The sequence below is a fragment of the Cylas formicarius genome, unplaced genomic scaffold (genome assembly GCF_029955315.1).
Source record: "Cylas formicarius isolate icCylForm1 unplaced genomic scaffold, icCylForm1.1 PGA_scaffold_2__14_contigs__length_35257938, whole genome shotgun sequence".
Taxonomy (NCBI): Eukaryota; Metazoa; Arthropoda; class Insecta; order Coleoptera; family Brentidae; genus Cylas; species Cylas formicarius.
In genome coordinates this window covers 3910527-3928771 of record NW_026844319.1, presented here as the reverse complement: position 1 = coordinate 3928771, position 18245 = coordinate 3910527, and the positions used below count along the sequence as shown (strand labels likewise).

The 18245-nt window shown below is 34.1% G+C and overlaps 1 protein-coding gene across 1 annotated transcript in view; it reads right to left on the bottom strand.

Moving 5' to 3' along the window:
* Positions 1-664: 664 nt before the first annotated feature.
* The window catches only part of LOC132698056 (irregular chiasm C-roughest protein), a 243869-nt gene continuing 226288 nt past the window's right edge, over positions 665-18245 (bottom strand). Inside the window, exons 9-12 of the mRNA XM_060663905.1 lie at positions 17678-17971; positions 9164-9283; positions 8844-9103; positions 665-3773 (exon numbers count right to left, since the gene is read on the bottom strand). Coding sequence (XP_060519888.1) covers positions 3234-3773; positions 8844-9103; positions 9164-9283; positions 17678-17971 — 1214 coding nt within the window. The 3' untranslated portion in view covers positions 665-3233. The remainder of the gene's footprint in view (positions 3774-8843; positions 9104-9163; positions 9284-17677; positions 17972-18245) is intronic.

Sequence of the window (18245 nt, the reverse complement as noted above, 5' to 3'; positions counted from 1 at the left end):
AACAACACTCAATGTTTTTTTTCCAGTCGAAACTTGCACGCGTACGGGACGCACAGCATGAAAACAGTTGAAGTGAAATGACTGTATAAGTTGATTATAAACAGTATAGGGGACAGAAAGCTGGCGCGCAATACAAAATTCACTCGATTTTTGTGGTTACAAATCTTGTCAAATTAGACATGAAAATAGAAATATCCAATAACAAAAATTCCGACCTGGTCCGATTTTTGTGGAGATGTCGGGTATACCAGCAGAAATAAATTGCCAAAAGTAGTAATCGATTCGACCTGTGATCAAAAAACGTTTCAAACTCAAAGGTCAATTTTTGCTATTTCAGGCATAAATTGCAGATCATAAAATTATATACACGCAGGTGAACAGTACAAGTTTTTTTTGCAATTGCATCACCTCTTTTGATGATATTTCTTACAGTTTAACTTGTCAAAAGTTTATGGCAAATAATTTCAATTGTTACAATATCAAAAAAAAAGAGAAAAAAGAAAGAAAGAATTTATGCCAAGTAAGATAATATAAGCGTACATTGATAAAATTTTGTACTTACAAAATTTACACCAAAACTGTAATTTAACAAGATAATTTAATTACCAATTTTCCCCGGGGTGAAAATGAAGAATGGCATAATGTAAGTCCCAATATTTCAAACATATCTTTTAGACTCACGTTGTATACGTTGGAAATGTGTGCATATAATGTCGATATCTTAGAAAAAAAATATACTGGCTATTTTTCCAGGCAATTCTACAATGTCTGACATATTTTTTTGAAAAACTTGCCGCATTCGGGGAAAATAAAAAAAGCCGAAAATTTTAATTTTTGATAATAAATAATTTTTTTGGCACTGATTTCTATTGGTGTACCCAATTTGTGTTATTCGAAATGTCTATTTTGACCGGACTATATTGTGGCGTGTTGACATTTCTCCCCGATTAATTTTAAGCCCTAAAGCGCGGATAGAAAATATTATAGACGTAATTGCATTACGTCACAAATCGGCGAAAAATGTTAAGGCACCGAGCGATCATCGTCATCCCTTCAACTACATTTGATCGACGCGAGTTTTATCGACGAATGTAGATTAACGCAAAACTCGCAACATATTTTTTCGGTAGGCTCAATAGGAAACTTTTTCGTGATAGAAATCGAAATAAACGATAATATAATGTCTGATTCTCGTGGAAGCTCCGGCATTTGTTTGATACAGTTTTAGACGAAAATCCTTATTGTGCTATACGATAGGTATCTAACTAATTTAGGAGCGAATTGACATATTGATCGAGGTCGATCAGAAAACAGTCACGACCGGTGATATGTACAATAATTGTCCAGAGCTGCATATTTTCTGGTGAGTTTATATGGCACGTAAACACGAATAAATTCTGATCGGAGAGCGAGAGTTTTCATTTGCATCAAATTAGGAACAGTTGTTAACTTGTAAATTTTATGTGAAACACCTTACATAATAATAGAAACAAATTTATTGCTTATACCATTGACATAAAACTACACGCTGTGGTAAATATACGGTAGCAAAGGCTAAAAAAATTCAGATATCAAGCAAGGCAAGGATAACTATGTAAACAGTACATAAGGTAAGTTATAAGGGTTTAAGGAAGCAGAGAATAGGCAACTGAGTAGAAAAAAAACTTAAGTCTTGCTAACGAGCTTGATAATCAATGAGCTTCTTTTATTTTCAACGCCAATTACGACATGAGGGGTTTAATTAATGAAACATGGCGACTTCAGTTTATTTCTTAATTTTCTAATATTTTTTAGTTATAGCTTTCACAGAACCGGTAAATTGTGATATCGGCTGCTTTGATATATTATGACATTCTCTGAAATTTAGATTAAAATAATAAAAAATAGTTCACAGAATAAATAGAACGAAACACTGTTTGAGGAAGATCAATTCTCCTTCAGAATAGTATCAACTACTGTCACTCTGCCCTTAAGATATTCAGCACCCAGCTCTATTTAACGCAGAAATTGTACTCATTGTAGAATTTAAACAAATTACTTGGAGTCATAACTTACTAAGTTTAAACTTAGTTCATTATCAACAATTCATCTAAAAATTGATTCAACCGATGGGTTGTTATTAATAATAAAAAGATACAAAAAGTTTTACCTAATCAATTGGATATGTATAATTTCATTTCTTTTATCACACAGCGTAATTTACGAATATAATTATTAAAAATTAAAAATGGGGAAAGCCAGCGCGAATCGAATACGCTGAACTACAAATGACGGAGAAAATATGCAACTTTACATTGTTAGTAAAATAACTTTACATATTCTGATTAATTGTAATCATTTTTAAATTGATAATTCGGTCAATTAATTTAATTGTCTAGTAAAATGTACAAGCTCCGCTTCTGTGTTTCGAATCACCAGAATTGTTTCTATCTACTTTGAACTGAACGGTCGATAATAATTAAAAAATCATTCAAAATGATAACTTATTCAGTCTTTGCGTTGCCGCTCGTGTGTCACGCGTTAAGGGGGCACACTTTTTGTGGCCGCTTGATGTGTTTGTCTTTTTCCCAACGTCCCAAAAGGAAAGCTAGTGATACATCACTTTGACTACTTAAGAAAGTTTTTCTATTAACAAATTGTTCTAGAATGAAATTGGGATTTTTTTTTTCAAGAAACATTTCAGAAAAACATGTAGGTACTCCTACAGGTCATTAAAATTATGGTACCTCCCTACAACACTATAAAGAATGGAACAAACTAGCGAATACTGAAGCAGTGGTAGTGTTAAAAGCGGTAATAAATAATGAATTAAAATTTTTTATTTCTCAAAACCCAGAGATGATATGGATAACCACAAACGTCTTAATTTACTATCTTAGCGAACGTGGAAGATAAAAAACTATTGCAAAGGGGACTATTTGCAAATCATATATAGCATGATATAAAGGTATGGAATTGTTATTAGTCATATCTATTGCAGTGTGCAGTGAAGTGAGCTGCTCTACAGACGTCATTTCATTTTATATGTGATTTTTATCTTATGATTTGTAATTTTGAAAATCATGAAACAAATTAATTAATAACTTCCGCATCATTCTGGTTGTATCACATGTAGTTAGTTCCGTGATGGTATGTTATTACCAACGCCACAGAAAAAGTGTGCCCCCACCATAATTCCGCATCGCATGCCGCTACTTTCGTATTTCAAGAAAACCAAAAATCACTCAGGGATATTATACGTGAGTTGCCATCGTTCCTCGTTTCATGGTCGAATTGGGCACTATGTACTGACTCGTCGGGGAGTTCGGTAGTCTAGTTACTTGAGGCATCGACCCATTGCTACCGTTTGCCACCACAGTGTTCACAACGTTCGCGCTAGCGGTGATCATCGCACTACTGCCGATGGCCAAACGCGAATTGTCCCTCGAATAGGGGGGCGGGGCAGGTGTGGCCACCGGATTGGCCGTATTCGGTGTTGGCAAACCCACGCTGGTATTGCGTAGGTACGGATTACCGTAGGTCGCGCTGAACCTAGGATCTATCCCCGGGATGACGCCGTTCGCTTGGCTCACGTGCAGGTCTGACAAGTCATTTAAGGGCATTCCAGAAGTCGACATGGACATCTGGTGCGCCTGGAGAGAGTTCAATTGGAGACGCGTCGATTGCAGACTCTCCCTCGACGGGTCTAGGGATGTCGGTGGCTGCATCATCGGCGGATTGTAGTCTCTCGAGTAGTCTACGTACGGAACGTAGCCGTTGTTGTTTTGGCCGTCCTGTAGTGAAGAAAACGATATGTCATGGTTTAATTTACTGTCTTAGATATTTAAAAATTATTTGGGAAGACCGCCACATTGAATAGAAAGTAATGGGTTTAAAACGCATAGGTATAATTACACGGACCAACAAATTTAAACTTTTTAAAGTTGACTTCGATTGGACATTTGAATCTGTATAACTTGTGCCTACTAAATTTAAATCTGATTTTTTCTTAATGGATATCTGACGGACAATCGATATTTAGATTTAATTCAAAATAACATTGCAAATTATTTGGAATACCTTCCAGTTCATCAATATATTAAACTGGTTTGGCCACAAGATAGGGCCGCGCCCCACAATACCGATCCAGTTCATCATTCATCATTCACAGATCATTGGATAGGCAGGTGTGTCATAATTTAATGACCGGCTAATAGCCCAGATTTAAACCCTCTTAATATTTTCCTTTGGGGGATTTTAAAATGCGGGGTATACACTGCCATTGTTTGTAAAATATACGAGTGTTGAGCCCAGGAATTGAACCAGACATAAAGATCATCCAGATATATAGAAAACACATAGCCATTTACTTCACGTTATATTTTCATTATTATTCGTTTCATTACCGTTTTGATTATCGTTTTGTGCGGTTGATATTATATTCTTTTAAATTTTTAGTATTATTAGTTATTCTTCTTAAGCGAAGGTTTCAATTTGAGGAACGCCTGGGCAATTTGATCAACATCTGTTTAGTTAATCAAAATTTTTAACTTAAATAATGCAAGAACGGTTTATCCAAATATCAACAATATTTCGCAATAACAGAAAATATATTGGGTGTCCCATTTAAAAATAAAAAAATGCTACTAATTTTCAACTTTGCGATGAGCATTTGTTTTCTTTTACAAGTCGAAAATATAATACGGTAAGAATTATATTAAAAATGTATTAAAAGCTTTTCTCGGTGACTTCTGTTAACTCCGGTAAGTGGGTATAGTCTGTCTCAATCTTCTTGTGCTGGCTTTATAGATGTTATTTGAAGACGGCAATAAAACTCGGGTCCGCCAGGTATTAATGGAGAGAACATTAGGATCTCTCAAAGGTTTTGGTAATCATTTTTTTTTGTTTATTTAGGTGGGTATAATTTTATTAAATTACTTTATATTATATTACATTCTTATATATAATAAATTTCTAAAAACCTACATAATTACATTTTTATTCTAAATGTCTAAATCTAATTCTGTTTTTTATAATGTGCTGTACTGAATTTTTCCAGCTCTCAATTGCTATGTTATTAATTACAATTTTTATGAAATTTATAACACCGGGACTTAAAGTACGAGTAACATTTTCTGCTCTGACCTTTAATTTTGCTTGTTCAGCCAAATTATCGCATATATACTGTTTTTAGGACTTCCAAAAGTTGCGCTTTTTTGTAACTGAACTGAAAATAAATATCGTTTTTTAACGAATGTATCTGAATTTCAGTTTATGTGGCTGATGCTCCGTGTAGCAGACAGCTGTAGTAGCTTGAGTAATCCATGACAATAACACTGTTATCTGGAATATTTTTTATAAGATTGTTTTGAAACCAATTTTCAAAAAGTTCGGCGCTTGAATCCTCATGATAAACCATGCTAATATCCCCAAAATTCTTTGCAGACAACAGCAAGCAGATTGGGACAAATCCGTCTTCTGACTCAGCGTGCATTATGGTGATGCATTTTCCATTATTGAAGGTGCTTTCGTCTGACAGCTTTGAATGGGAACAACCCATCCTTTGGATACAGTGTCGTGTGTATCGAATCATGTTTCATCAAGGTAAATTATGGATCTATTGTCTAATCAACATCTTTCAATTTCTTTCTCCAAGTGCGTAATCTGTGTGATTTCATTATTACTTGCCTTTTGTATACTTTGCTGTACTTAAATCCTATTTTACAAATAAATCTATGGAGGGTGGCACGGCTTACATTGATATTGGTTTAATCTTCTTCTAGAGGAACAACTTCGCTTTGATGAAGACAATATACAGTGGAACTTCGATAACTCGAATTTTTGATAATTCGAACCAAATTGGTTGGCAATAGCGTCAAAAGTAGGAAATGCGTGTTAGTTTGTCTTGATTACTCGAACTTCGATTACTCGAAAATCTTGATAACTCGAGAAACATTTGGTGCCAACTTCGATAAGTCGAATTTTCTCGGGGAACCCCCTAATTACGACCGAATCTTAACCTGTCTTTTTAACGTATCTATGCAAGCAGTTCAGTTTCTGTGCTTGCTAAGTTCACTTGTATGACTTACTAGTTAATACTAAGTGAAAAATACTGTCCCTATTCAATTTACGCATTATATTAAACTCATTTTTGGATTTTTGCATTTGTTGATATGTCATCAAAACGTACTTTAAAAACTTTGTTTGTTGATCAAAAATTCAAGGTTATAAAAGAAGTGGAAAGTGGCTCAAAAAATAAAGATGTAGCTGTGAAGTATGGGATTTCGACAAGTACCAGTGTCTACAATTTTGAAAAATAAACATTCGGCCATCACCGCAATGGGACGTTTCGAAGAAAACAAAAGCAATAACATTACACTAATGGATTGTGTTAACGACGTAACTATCGCATGGAATATCGACGTTAAGCCTAAAACAATTTCCAATTGTTTTAAAAAAGCCGGTTTCCCTTGATTTTCCTAAGTGAACGTTTGAAAGAAAAGAGTGCAGAAGGTATGAAAGCATGAAACAGTTTCCAATTGTTTTAAAAAAGCCGGTTTTGGTCAGTATTCTGAATGGGAAGAAGAAGATGAGATTCCATTGATTTTCCTAAGTGAACGCCTGAAAGAAAAGAGTGAAGACGAAATCCAAATAGAAATCAAGTTTAAATCTTGGACAAACATTAGAGGTATACATGTGGATGAGGATATTATTACTTCAGAGTTTACTATTGATGGAGATATTATCGAGTCCTGCGGATCCGAACCGGTACAGTTAAACATCGAAGATGACTGCGAAAGAGACACGATGGAGGAGGAAACCACCTTCAAATGAATTGGTTGAAAATTCGTTGATTGCCTTGCATTCCTATTTGAAAATCAGTGAATACACAACCGATTTCCTCTATGATTGCTTAAATAAAATTGAAGCTTCTGTTGAAAACCAAAATAAGAAATCCGGTCGTCAGTCACAAATAACTGACTTTTTTCCAGTGAAAGAGTAAACTTTACTATGTACATACATATGTATGTATATGTGCATATATACTATGTTTATATATACTGGGTACATATACAATGCATTTGTATTTTTAAAAATGAATGAATAAATGTTCATTCACAAAAGGGTACATGCATTTGTAGTTTTTATTGATAACTCGAAGTCTTGATAACTCGAAATTTTTATGTGTCAAATCGCAGTTCGACTGTATTTGAACTTGAATATCACTACGTTTATTCCTTTTCTCCAATTCTCCACGATTAATAATATCCCTTGTCAACGATATTTGCGTTTTTGTAATTAGACAGGTATATTTTAAAGCTTCTTTTCGACGCGACGTTGGTACAATCTCGTAAAACTACCACACTACAACACTACCACAAATAGTCAATACTCAAGAAATATTTCAGAAAGAAACGAAATACACCTGGCCCACCCCTGCTTTGTCACTCAAGTGAGAACAAATAAATGGCTTTAATCAATAGGTAATAACATCGTTAAAATTTTCTTTGGGAGGGTCGGTCGAGAGTCGACACGATGAAGATTGAGACAGACTATAGGCAAATATAAAAAATAACCTAAATCCTGGTGGTTCTACCCGCACTCCATAAAAATGAAATAAACAATACAATTGGCTTAAGTGTTCGTTAGGTTGCTCTGCAGTCCTTTTGCATACCTAATGAAGTGTTATTTTACGACCAAAAATTTTAAGTATTTTACAGTACTTTAACCGCAGACCTTCGCAGGATCCTGGTAAAATCCATCTCAGCAAATGGTTATTCTGCATTAAGTAGTGGAACGTAACCAATATTTGTAGAAATTTGAAATTTTTATTTAAAAAGTAAACGGACCGTTTTAAATTTGATTAAGCATTGATGCTGCGGGGTATTTTCGAATAAGTATAAGCGTTTATTTTAACACCAGGTGATATGTATAGTTCTTAAAAGTTTCATCTAAATTGCAATGCGTTCGTATATATTACGGAGGTATTTGAATGAGATCCTTCCAGTAATTATGTATTTATGTATCTGATTCTCGAGCATTGACTCTGTGAGGCTCTTTTCACTGGATAGTTCAAGGGATAACGGTAAGTACCTGTACTCTATTTATCTTACAGGTAAGTTTGAAAATAATCAATTTTGTCTTGTGTGTTGGTCGATTAACATCATTCTTCTTCTTGTATTTTTGTGTCTTCTACATACTTATTCGATTTGTAAGCAACAGCAGTCTTTTTTAAGACTATAGATTATATTCGCGGTTTGATAGCACAACAAAACGGACATAAAATCTTGAGATTATACACCGTTTGAGATGATTTGGTCTGAGTTGAAAGCGCATATAAGAAGAAATAACACTGCACCAAAATTTTGTAATAGTACCGTAAAGTTAATTTGACAAGAGGTGATAAACGGGTAATAAAAGACGAAAATATTTATCGAGAACGATTAGTGGCGGAGTTGATCATTAAACTAGGTGACGACAGTAGCGATAGTGACAATTTTTTAAGCGAATGATACTTTATTATTATTATATTTAATATTTTGTATATTAATAGTGATACTATGTAGAAATGTAATGAAATAGATCGTAATAAATTGTTACTTTGTACTAATTTGAATTTGAAGATTGAAAACATACTTATATCACGCTTTGTGTAGGTAGATCAATCTCTAGGACAGTCCTGGAATGGTTACGGGTAAGGGTCCGCTCGGCAGGGTGTTCTATAAGGGGCTGCGGTTTTGGAGTAATATACAGTAGGCAAAGTTAACCGCGGGGTCGGTTGTAGAAACACAATATTTCTGGTTATGGTATACTATTCTACCCTTTTCTGAAATAGACTGTAAACGGTAGCACAGTAAACTTACTTTGGGTGGGAAACTCGGCTCGGTGTAATCCGCCGAATATCTATAAATCTCCTGTCCAGACACGTTGACAGGTCCGGCTAGAGGTACCCCTATCCTGGTTATCACGGATTCGCTGCCAGTCTCGGACTCAGCCCCCGGAATATAATCCATGTCGCAGTGCACGTTCGAGTTGGACGAGCCGGTCCTCAAATCGAGCTTCAAATCGGATATATTAGAGCTGCGATCCGACTCCTTGCACTGTTTCTCGATGGTATGCGTGTCTGCAAAATACGACAACCATTATAGGCCATCTGACGCATAACGAACGATCACGGTCTTACTTTCTGGGGGCGCTTTCTTGTTGCCCTGTCGCTGACACAGAAAAATGATCATTATGACGATAATGAGCAGTATAATGGCCCCGATGACACCGACAACGATAATCAACATAGGAAAGCTCTCTGCAAAAAAGGGAGAGAAAAAAAAGCGTAAATTTTTTTGCAACACTCGAAAACGCGCAGCGTCGAGGGTGGTCCGAATCGATATAGTCGAGGGGTCAATTGGCTTGTTAATTATTTAGTTACAAAAGCGGGAAGGCAGAGTCGGAACGGCACGAGGTAATTAGTTGGCGATATCAATCCTCGGCTGTTTTTTTTTCTGGAATTGCTGATGTACAGAAGTAGAATAGTAATGACAGTTCGGGCGAAGAATGTATCATTTTTAAATGTAAGCTCCCATGAGAAAATTTAAGGTAGTAAAAAACAGGCTCAAATTGTTATGCACCTGATTGATCCCGATTGAGACCTGATCGAGATATGATAGTCCAGATGCTCCTATATCTTAACTCAATTAGTACGACACTGAGGAAAAAAGTTAAATATAAAAAGTGTTTGACTCTAAATATATGTCGGAGATCGTGAAATATTAAAAATAATAAAATAGGAACAACGGCGGAGGGTTCTGATGGCGAGCGACCTAGGGTTAGACTTCTCGGACATAACTTCTAAACTACCAATTTTTGTAATAAAAGCTATATGACGCAGAATTTAATAAAAAAAATAAGTTTTTTCTAAATAGAAAAAACTTTTTGATGGTAATTTGTGACCATATTAACCACTTTCATGGATCCATAACAAAAATTGGCAATTTCAGTTTTTAAGTGTTAAGTGTTGCAAAAAAAACGGCATAGTTCATTTTTCTCAAAAACTACTAAAAATTTCGTGTACTATGTAATGACAAAAAATATTCAAGACCCTGTATACATAAAAATACTATAAATAAAATATATACGTGGGGTCAAACACTTTCTGTGTTTAATTTTGTGTCGTACTTCTTGATATAAGCTTAGAGTATCTCAAATCGACCATTCCGTTCATGTAAGTCCCACAACAAAATTTAAGATCGATCGTGCTTTAGTACTTTAGACCTAAAGACCAGGTTTCAACAGTTACGCACGTGATCTAACCTGATTGAAAACTATTGAAACCTGATGAAACTCTGCGACTGACGAAATCTAAACTGCGACTGACTGTGAGCTCCGTTTGGACGCTTGGTACGAATCAGTTTCTACTACGATGGATCTTAATTTCTTTTATGGCAACTTACGTGTACAAATGACGTAATTTTCTATTTTACTAACAGGGCAACTCACTACTGTGGTATTCTTTTCTTTTTATTTATTTATTTCTCCATAAGAGTTTATTTTAGCGAAAAACTTTAAATGCAATAGTAATTTGAAGAAATGCGCTGTAATAAATATAGTTGCTAATATATAGGGTATCTTATAAATACTTCATGACATCTAACTTTCTAATTTTAAATATAACGTTCAATGTATTATTTATTATTGTGATTATTACCTTATCTTAGACACTAGTTTTTTTTAGCAATATTAAAATCGGGCATGCAAAACTCTGTTTTTCAAATACGACACTGTGTATTACAATATGTGGTGCATGATTCAATTCTACATCCGTGGTTGTACCACAGAACTAGTGTACTCTATGCCTGTACACACTGAAGAAAATTTATTGAATTATGTTAATGATGAAATTACTAATTTAAATTCCGTTATTCAGTGATTGAGCAAAAATGTTGTCATGTGGAAGCAAATATTATAATGATTTCGTTTATCTTCATTTTGTATTACTTCAATCTTTTTTTTACAAAGACACTTCCGCAGGCTGTGGAACTTATGGGCTCTGCATTTCTTCTGAGTGAGGTGTTTCGCCAAACATGCTCATAGCTTCTTCAGAGCGCCTTTTCAGTTTAGTTTAGTCTAAGATGTGTACCTACTACAACTACTTTTTTTCTTGTGTGCTAAGTATCTCGATTTCTTTTGTTTCATTGATTATCACATTTTTAATCAAATTTCGACTTCACGATGTTGCTATTATTCTATTTCCAAAAAGAATCTGTCAGTGTTTAGCAAACATCAAATTGAAATAAAAAAATTGTAATAACAAAATCGTTGAAAATAAGTATGGGGAAAATGTGATTAATTATACATCTCGCCATAATAGTATATTATATTTTTAATGCGTTGTCCTAACTAACTTACTGGCTAACATTGGACTGCCATGTTATTTTTTGAATAAGCTTCCACATTTAATTTTACTGTTATTATAAAATGTTTTGAATGTAAAAATAGTATATTATGCAACAAGTGTGGTAAACGGCATTTGGGTCACGAGTTTATTTGGCACGAAAAGTTAACCAAAGGAGTTGCATACTATAGTGTTTCTACGACCGTTAGTTTTTGAATAAATTTTTACAAAACAACACGAATACATTGACTGACATGATCTTTAAAAAATTCGTTAAAAAATATCTCCGAAAACATACGATTGCTCCTAAACTAGTGTCTCGGATCTATGGGAAACGAAATTCACGTCGTAGGCGAGATCCGTGTATAACTGGGCATTTTAAAGAAGGGAGTAGAAATTTAAAAAAAAACATTTTTTTTTACTTTGACACACATATATTAGACGCCCTGTATGGGATCACCGTGAACTTCAGTGTGTAGCATAGGCGTTTATCAACACTAAAAGTTCTAGAAAGGGAGCCGTGTTGTGAATAATGTTACATCATTCGAAATTTAAGGATCCAGAGGTAAAAATCTAAGAGCCTTATTAAGCGGAATTAAGTGATCTAAGAAGTTGAGTCTGTTAACGCATTTGACGTAAATAAAACCAAAAACATGTCCAAATCAATTCTAATCAGAAAGAACTTTGGGGTTTGATTGATTTTCGATGGTTATAAAAGGCATTGCCAACCGATAATGTTATTATTTTCAAAATTTTTAAAATGTTGAAGATATGAAAGAAACTATTGAGATTCAATATAAGCTAACCTTAAGAAAGCTAACATTAAATTATATCAGTAATCCAAAAATAAAATAATATTCCGGATGTTCCGCTAAACATAAGGCAGTTAGGTGCTGTGCAACATGCAGCACATTCAAGAACTTATGTATTTAAAAATTTAGGATATTTACACTTTTGCAAATATTTGAAAGAGTCCCGGAATAAGTGTATATTTTTAAATACAGGGTGCTCCGTATTTCACTACAAAGAATAAGGGTATATTTAGTTCCCAGGTAAGAATAAGTTTTTCATATCAAACAACGTGCTTCGGTTTAGAGATACAGGGTGTCAAAATTTATTTAAAACAATAGTTTGTTTTATTCATTTCTTAAAAACCATTTTGCCGATCAAAACTTGGCAAGCTTATTTATCGCCGAAAGTGTCATTATTCTGTGTAATTAAAATAAAATATTCAATTTAGCTAAGAGAAAAATTAAAAACCCTTTGCTTGCACGTTCTTTTTTACTCAAAAACTTTTCGAATGATTTCCATAAAACCGGGCATGCCTATAATTAAATAAACTGGAAAATTGGCGTTTTTAATTTAATGTTTTTTTTTATTTGTGCGACCTAAAAATATTATTAAATCTTAAAAACATTACTGCCATACCATGATTTTATTATTATTTTTATTTATTTTTTATTATATTACCGCAAATAAAAACCCTGACGACGACAAATAGACGGGTCAAATTGTGTCAAAAGGATTTTTGAGAAATTAATAAAATATACATTTTGACACATTTTTATATGAAAAACCAGACTTAATATGGCTGATATATGTGCCCTTAATATATTTGTATTGAATATTGAAATACCCTGAATAATCGACGTTTCGTTGCGGCTCGCAGAGTGTCTCGTTCACTTCAGGCGACGTTAATGGCTTTTATGCAAATCGTGGAAATATATATATATTAAAACACGTAATTAATAGATTACATTGTTTACCGTCATGTCGAGGTTGCAAACTAGAAATAATACGCTATTTGGTATTTATAATGTATAACACATGCATTTTGAGATTTATTCAAAAGTTTACAGGTTTATCAATATTAGGTCAGGCTGAAACTCAGAGTCAATAGTCGTTTTCTGGGTTAACTGTTTATTAGCTAGGTTAACATAGGGTTAAGTCAGGGTACAAATTCACAAATACCATATGTGTCCTTGTCAGTTTATTTAACCTAATAGCCCACTTAGCAATAGTTATATTATAGAATTCCATAAAACAGCGTGAAATGGAAGAGAAAGAAGAAATGTATTTGTTGAATTTGATCAGGTTGATTTTTTTTCAAGGTGCAGATAATTAAAGCAAACTATTCTGCATATTCTAGGCCAAAAATAGTGATATTTTCATTTTAATCAACTCCTGAACCTTTCAAAATTATCCTCATTTCCTATCCCAATTCTACATATTATTTATTTTTGAGCGTCTAGCCTAGCACTTACGTGGATATTCTACTGAAGATATTATTACTATCATGTACTCACATTTTCATATAAATATGAAGATGTTTAATAAATTAGTATATTTTATTTGTTTTGCTTTTTGTTTATTTGGCGGTTAATGTCATTTGTAAACCTAAATTAAAATCTTTAAAATCATAAGACATATATAGCGAATGTCAGTCTGCGGTAGATCAGGTATAACAAACAGATTTAAAGAGATTTTGGCAAATCTGGAAAATGGACTAAATACTGGCTGTTTCAAAAGAAAAAAGCAACAATACCTGATAAATCGGCAACTGAAAAACTAAAAATGGCCTCATAACTGAGTAATTTCACAAGGTCGCAAGATAGGGTTTTTACATTTGAAAATCAAGATCGATAAGAAAAAAATAACTGGTATCTTGATAACTAAATGTTTTTGAAAAAACCTTCTAAAAAATCTATCAAAAAGCACGAAACCAAAATTTTCACAAACGAATAATTACACTACGTATCAAAATGAGAAGAAATACCAAAAATCTCCGAAAAACATATAATTTGGCCCCCCTTGTAGGCATACTTGAAAAATGGAAAAATATATGGAATAAAAGTACGAATACCTCTCATTGCACAAATATTACAAACGAATGTAATACAAAGTGTATCCTGTTAACAAAAACAATATTTACTTTAAATAATTTTGCGTTAAATTTTCTCTTCTTTATCGTCTAGCACGTACTTTTTCTTATCGTGCTTTTATTTCTTAATGCCGATTTGAATTAAATGCCTAGATTCATCAATGCCAGGACCTTTTCCTGCCCCTTTTTTTTTCATACCCTCCAAGGCCCAATTGTATAAAATCAAAGGATAACCAAATTTTAGCAAGAAGGACTTGATGTACCATTTCGGGTTACCAGTTAACCTTGGGTTAAACATTAGTCCAGCTAAACTCCAGAATTATGGCAATTTTATTTTTTTTATATGTGTTCCGTATACGCAATTTTCTGTGCAATCTTTATTTGCAATTTCTTCGAGTTTAAATATTTATTTGGTAAAACAATTCTGTGACTTTTGCTGTTTGCATTAAAATCATCATAAAGGACTTTCCTTTAGCTTTATTAAAAATTTCAGAACCCTTTTTGACACTGTAGGAAGAAACAGGTCACCTTTCAAATTTTTTTAGAAACAGTAAAAGAAACTTAAAATTAAGGAGCATTATATTTTTACTCAGTTTTTCAGTACTTAGTTTTGCGTTTTTGAAATAACTTGACTTTATTATTTAAAAACAGGATTCGGTAATCACCATCATTGCTGGGGAAACAAAACTTTGTTTATATGTTTTGATCGGATCCTGACAGATATTCATAGTGTCACGATGACGTTAGAATTTTTATTAAAACTATTTCTTTATAATATATAATAATTAAATAATTTGCCATTTTCGACGTGAATATCGAATAATATCTTCGAGTTACTTCAAAAACGGTTGAGCCAAATCCCAGATCCCAAAATGAGATGCAAGTAAAACAAACATGGTGTTTTATTTAAAAAAAATGAAGTCATTTTTTTTAAATTTACGAAAAGTATTAAAACGCAAAGATATTTGTTATTATTTTTCTTCATTGTAATATATGGTAATGGGTAATCATGAGGGAATGCGATTACGCCCCATTTTCGAAATGCAGATATAATTTCTTGGATTTTCTCTTGGCCGTTTTAGTTCTATAACTTTCATTACTGTCAATCGGGACTACTTTCACAAGTTTTTAGAACACTTTTCAATATAACGTCATTAATGTGAAATAATTTAGATTATAACAAATCTGGCCTGGCAGCACTCTAAATTGTTCTAAAAACAATATGAAAATAATTTAAAAAAAATGAGTATGTTAAAATTGTCCGGCGTTCGGGCTACTTCGACACAAATGCTAATTTCGATATAAAACGCATTTTATAACTTCACAGCGTCAAAGAAGCTCCGGTATTTTTTGCTTTTTTTTGGTCAAGCATAATAGTTCTTCTTTTGCTGAAAAACTTTTATTTAAGCCACTTTATGGTTATCATTACAAAAGAAAACGTTAGTTATATGCCCCAAACTGCAGACGAAGCCCAAAGCTAAGCGAAGATAACGCTCTCCCGAATTTTGAACATTTAAGTTGTTTTAACTCTCTTGCAACTCAAGAAAACAGCCAAATCTATGTTTTACATACCCATAAAAATAAAACAAAGATTATACGTCAAAAACAGTAACCGAAAAATTATTTGGTATGTACAGGAACTAAAGGTTAAACATACAGATAACTAAGGAAACATTTCTTAACTTATAAACGAAAGAAACTTTAGGCCTAAATTTTTAAAAATTTAAACTTAAATTTAAGCTATTTTAATTTTTGATCCTTTTCGATCTCAGTTTCAGGGTTAAAGGTTCTATCCTCATCGCTGTTATCGGTATATAGTTCCTCCGGCTTATCATCTGAGTCTTCACAAATTGGGCACACATAAAATGGATAGGCACTTTTTGAATTATAAAGTCCGCAAATCCACTTTTTGCATTAAACACATTCAATTTTTTAAAAAGCATGCGGCATATGGCACATTTTAAAGTTAAATTGCTGTTACTTTTCAAAATTGCTTGTTTTTATACTAATAGGAGGACGTAGTTTAAGTCTCGCTGGGAATCGCTTAGTATTCAATAGTCGTCTGTGTTCCACCTTCAAACTTGTTTCTTTTTTTTCTTTTTTATAGTCCTCGCTTGTTCCTCTCATTTCAATGATGAATCAAGAACTCGTTCAGTTTCTTCCAAAATTTCAGGTAATCCTCCAACAATCTCCCTTAAGACTTCATCAACATTCATTGGATACAGTCCGGAGGTTCTAAATCCTGATTTTAAATTTGTCTCTACAGTATCTGAAACTTTGTTCCTCAGAAGTGAAAATAAAGCTGGAAAGTATTCTATAGGTAAAGTCCCAGAACATCTGCTCTCCTTTCGTCATTTTTCCAATATTTCGTGGCACGTGCACTTAAAGGATGCAAATACAGAAAAATCTAGAGGCTGCATCATTGGCTGGAAAAGGGTATATATACATATAATTTTCTAGAGCTGCTTTTATGACCTGTGGTGAAAAATGGCTAGCCAAGTTATCCCTAACTACAATTGCTGATGTTTCTAGTCCCTTGGTAGCTATTAAGTGGGGTAAAAGGGATTTAAAAAAAACATGTGCCAGAAGGTAAACCAGTTTTCATATAAATTGGAGCTTTTATACACACCATAGAAGCAAGGAGATCTCCAACTGCATTTACCACAGACCATTATAGTTTTGCACTCTATCCTACAGAAGTTTGTGGGAACAATAACTTTCTTCGCACCAGAATAATCATTATTAACATCACCTAATGCTTCCCTTAGTTTCAGAAAACTGAGTAATGTCCGTTCTATCTACGGACGATCGCGATTTTTTAATATTTATTGAACCATCCGGAAGGGCTGTTCCCATTAACAGTGCCAGAGGGTCCTCCAGTATACCAGTTTTCCCCTGTTTATTCAAGGTGTTTTTCACCACGGTGCGAACATCCTATTTGGTTGAAGGGAAACCCCACTCTGCCTCTTGTAATAAAGTGTCGGCTACCAAGGTCACTTTAATGCCGCCTTTTGAACAGGCATGCCACTTTCAATAGCTTCAAGTGCGTTTCTTAAGTCTTCGCTCGAATAGTTGCGGTAACTCCGCGTTCCTGGAACTTTTTCGTATTGTCGTACCGTTTTTAATTACTTAGTGCATGTGACATTAGAAACTGAAATTAACACAAACAAAAGCAAGGAAAATAAAAAAATTTAAAAAAAATGTTCGTAGTAGTCCCATTTTACAGTACAGTTTTAGTTAAAATGTTAGATTTTAAATGGATTGCAGATATCGTATCGTATCGGCAAAATAATATGATACGATACTGACGATCAACAACCATCGGTATCGTTCTGTCCCTAATTGAAAGACGCGAAAAATAATTGCCCATATTTCCTAAAAGACGTAGTCCGGAAAAACCGTGGAAGAAGCCAAAAGGAAAAACTTACTCTGCGGCATAAGGCTAATCTCCACTACGTCGCTGCCGTACGGGTTCGAGACGCTGCAATTATACATTCCGAAGTGTTTCTCCTGCGATTCCCGTATGATTAATGTCGACTTGATGCCTTCCGGGAGCGGATCCTCCAGAATCGAATAATCCTGATCGTGGAGATCGACTTCGCGGCCGTTGAAAGTCCACACCACCCTCTCCGGAGCCGGGATCGAGAACGCCGTGCATTCAACCCTCACGTTGTCGCCTTCGATTCCGAATTGTGTTCTGTGACTGATGATCGATGGTGGTCCTGGAGGTGCAACCACAAAGCCTAATTAGTTAATTTACGTATGCGATACGTTCGCAAGTCAAGCAATTCAAAAAGGGGACGAGAAAATTTTAAAACAAATTTTGTTCCTATTCACTTAAACCTTTAAAATATTGTAATCTTGAATAAAATAACCTGTATAATAGGTCATTTTGTATTCCTCTTAACTTTCTAGACATCTTTCACAGATTTTTCGTTGTCTGTGCCATGACGTGGGTCGGTGCTTGTGGGGTAGGTGCGCTGCACAGTGCTCCAG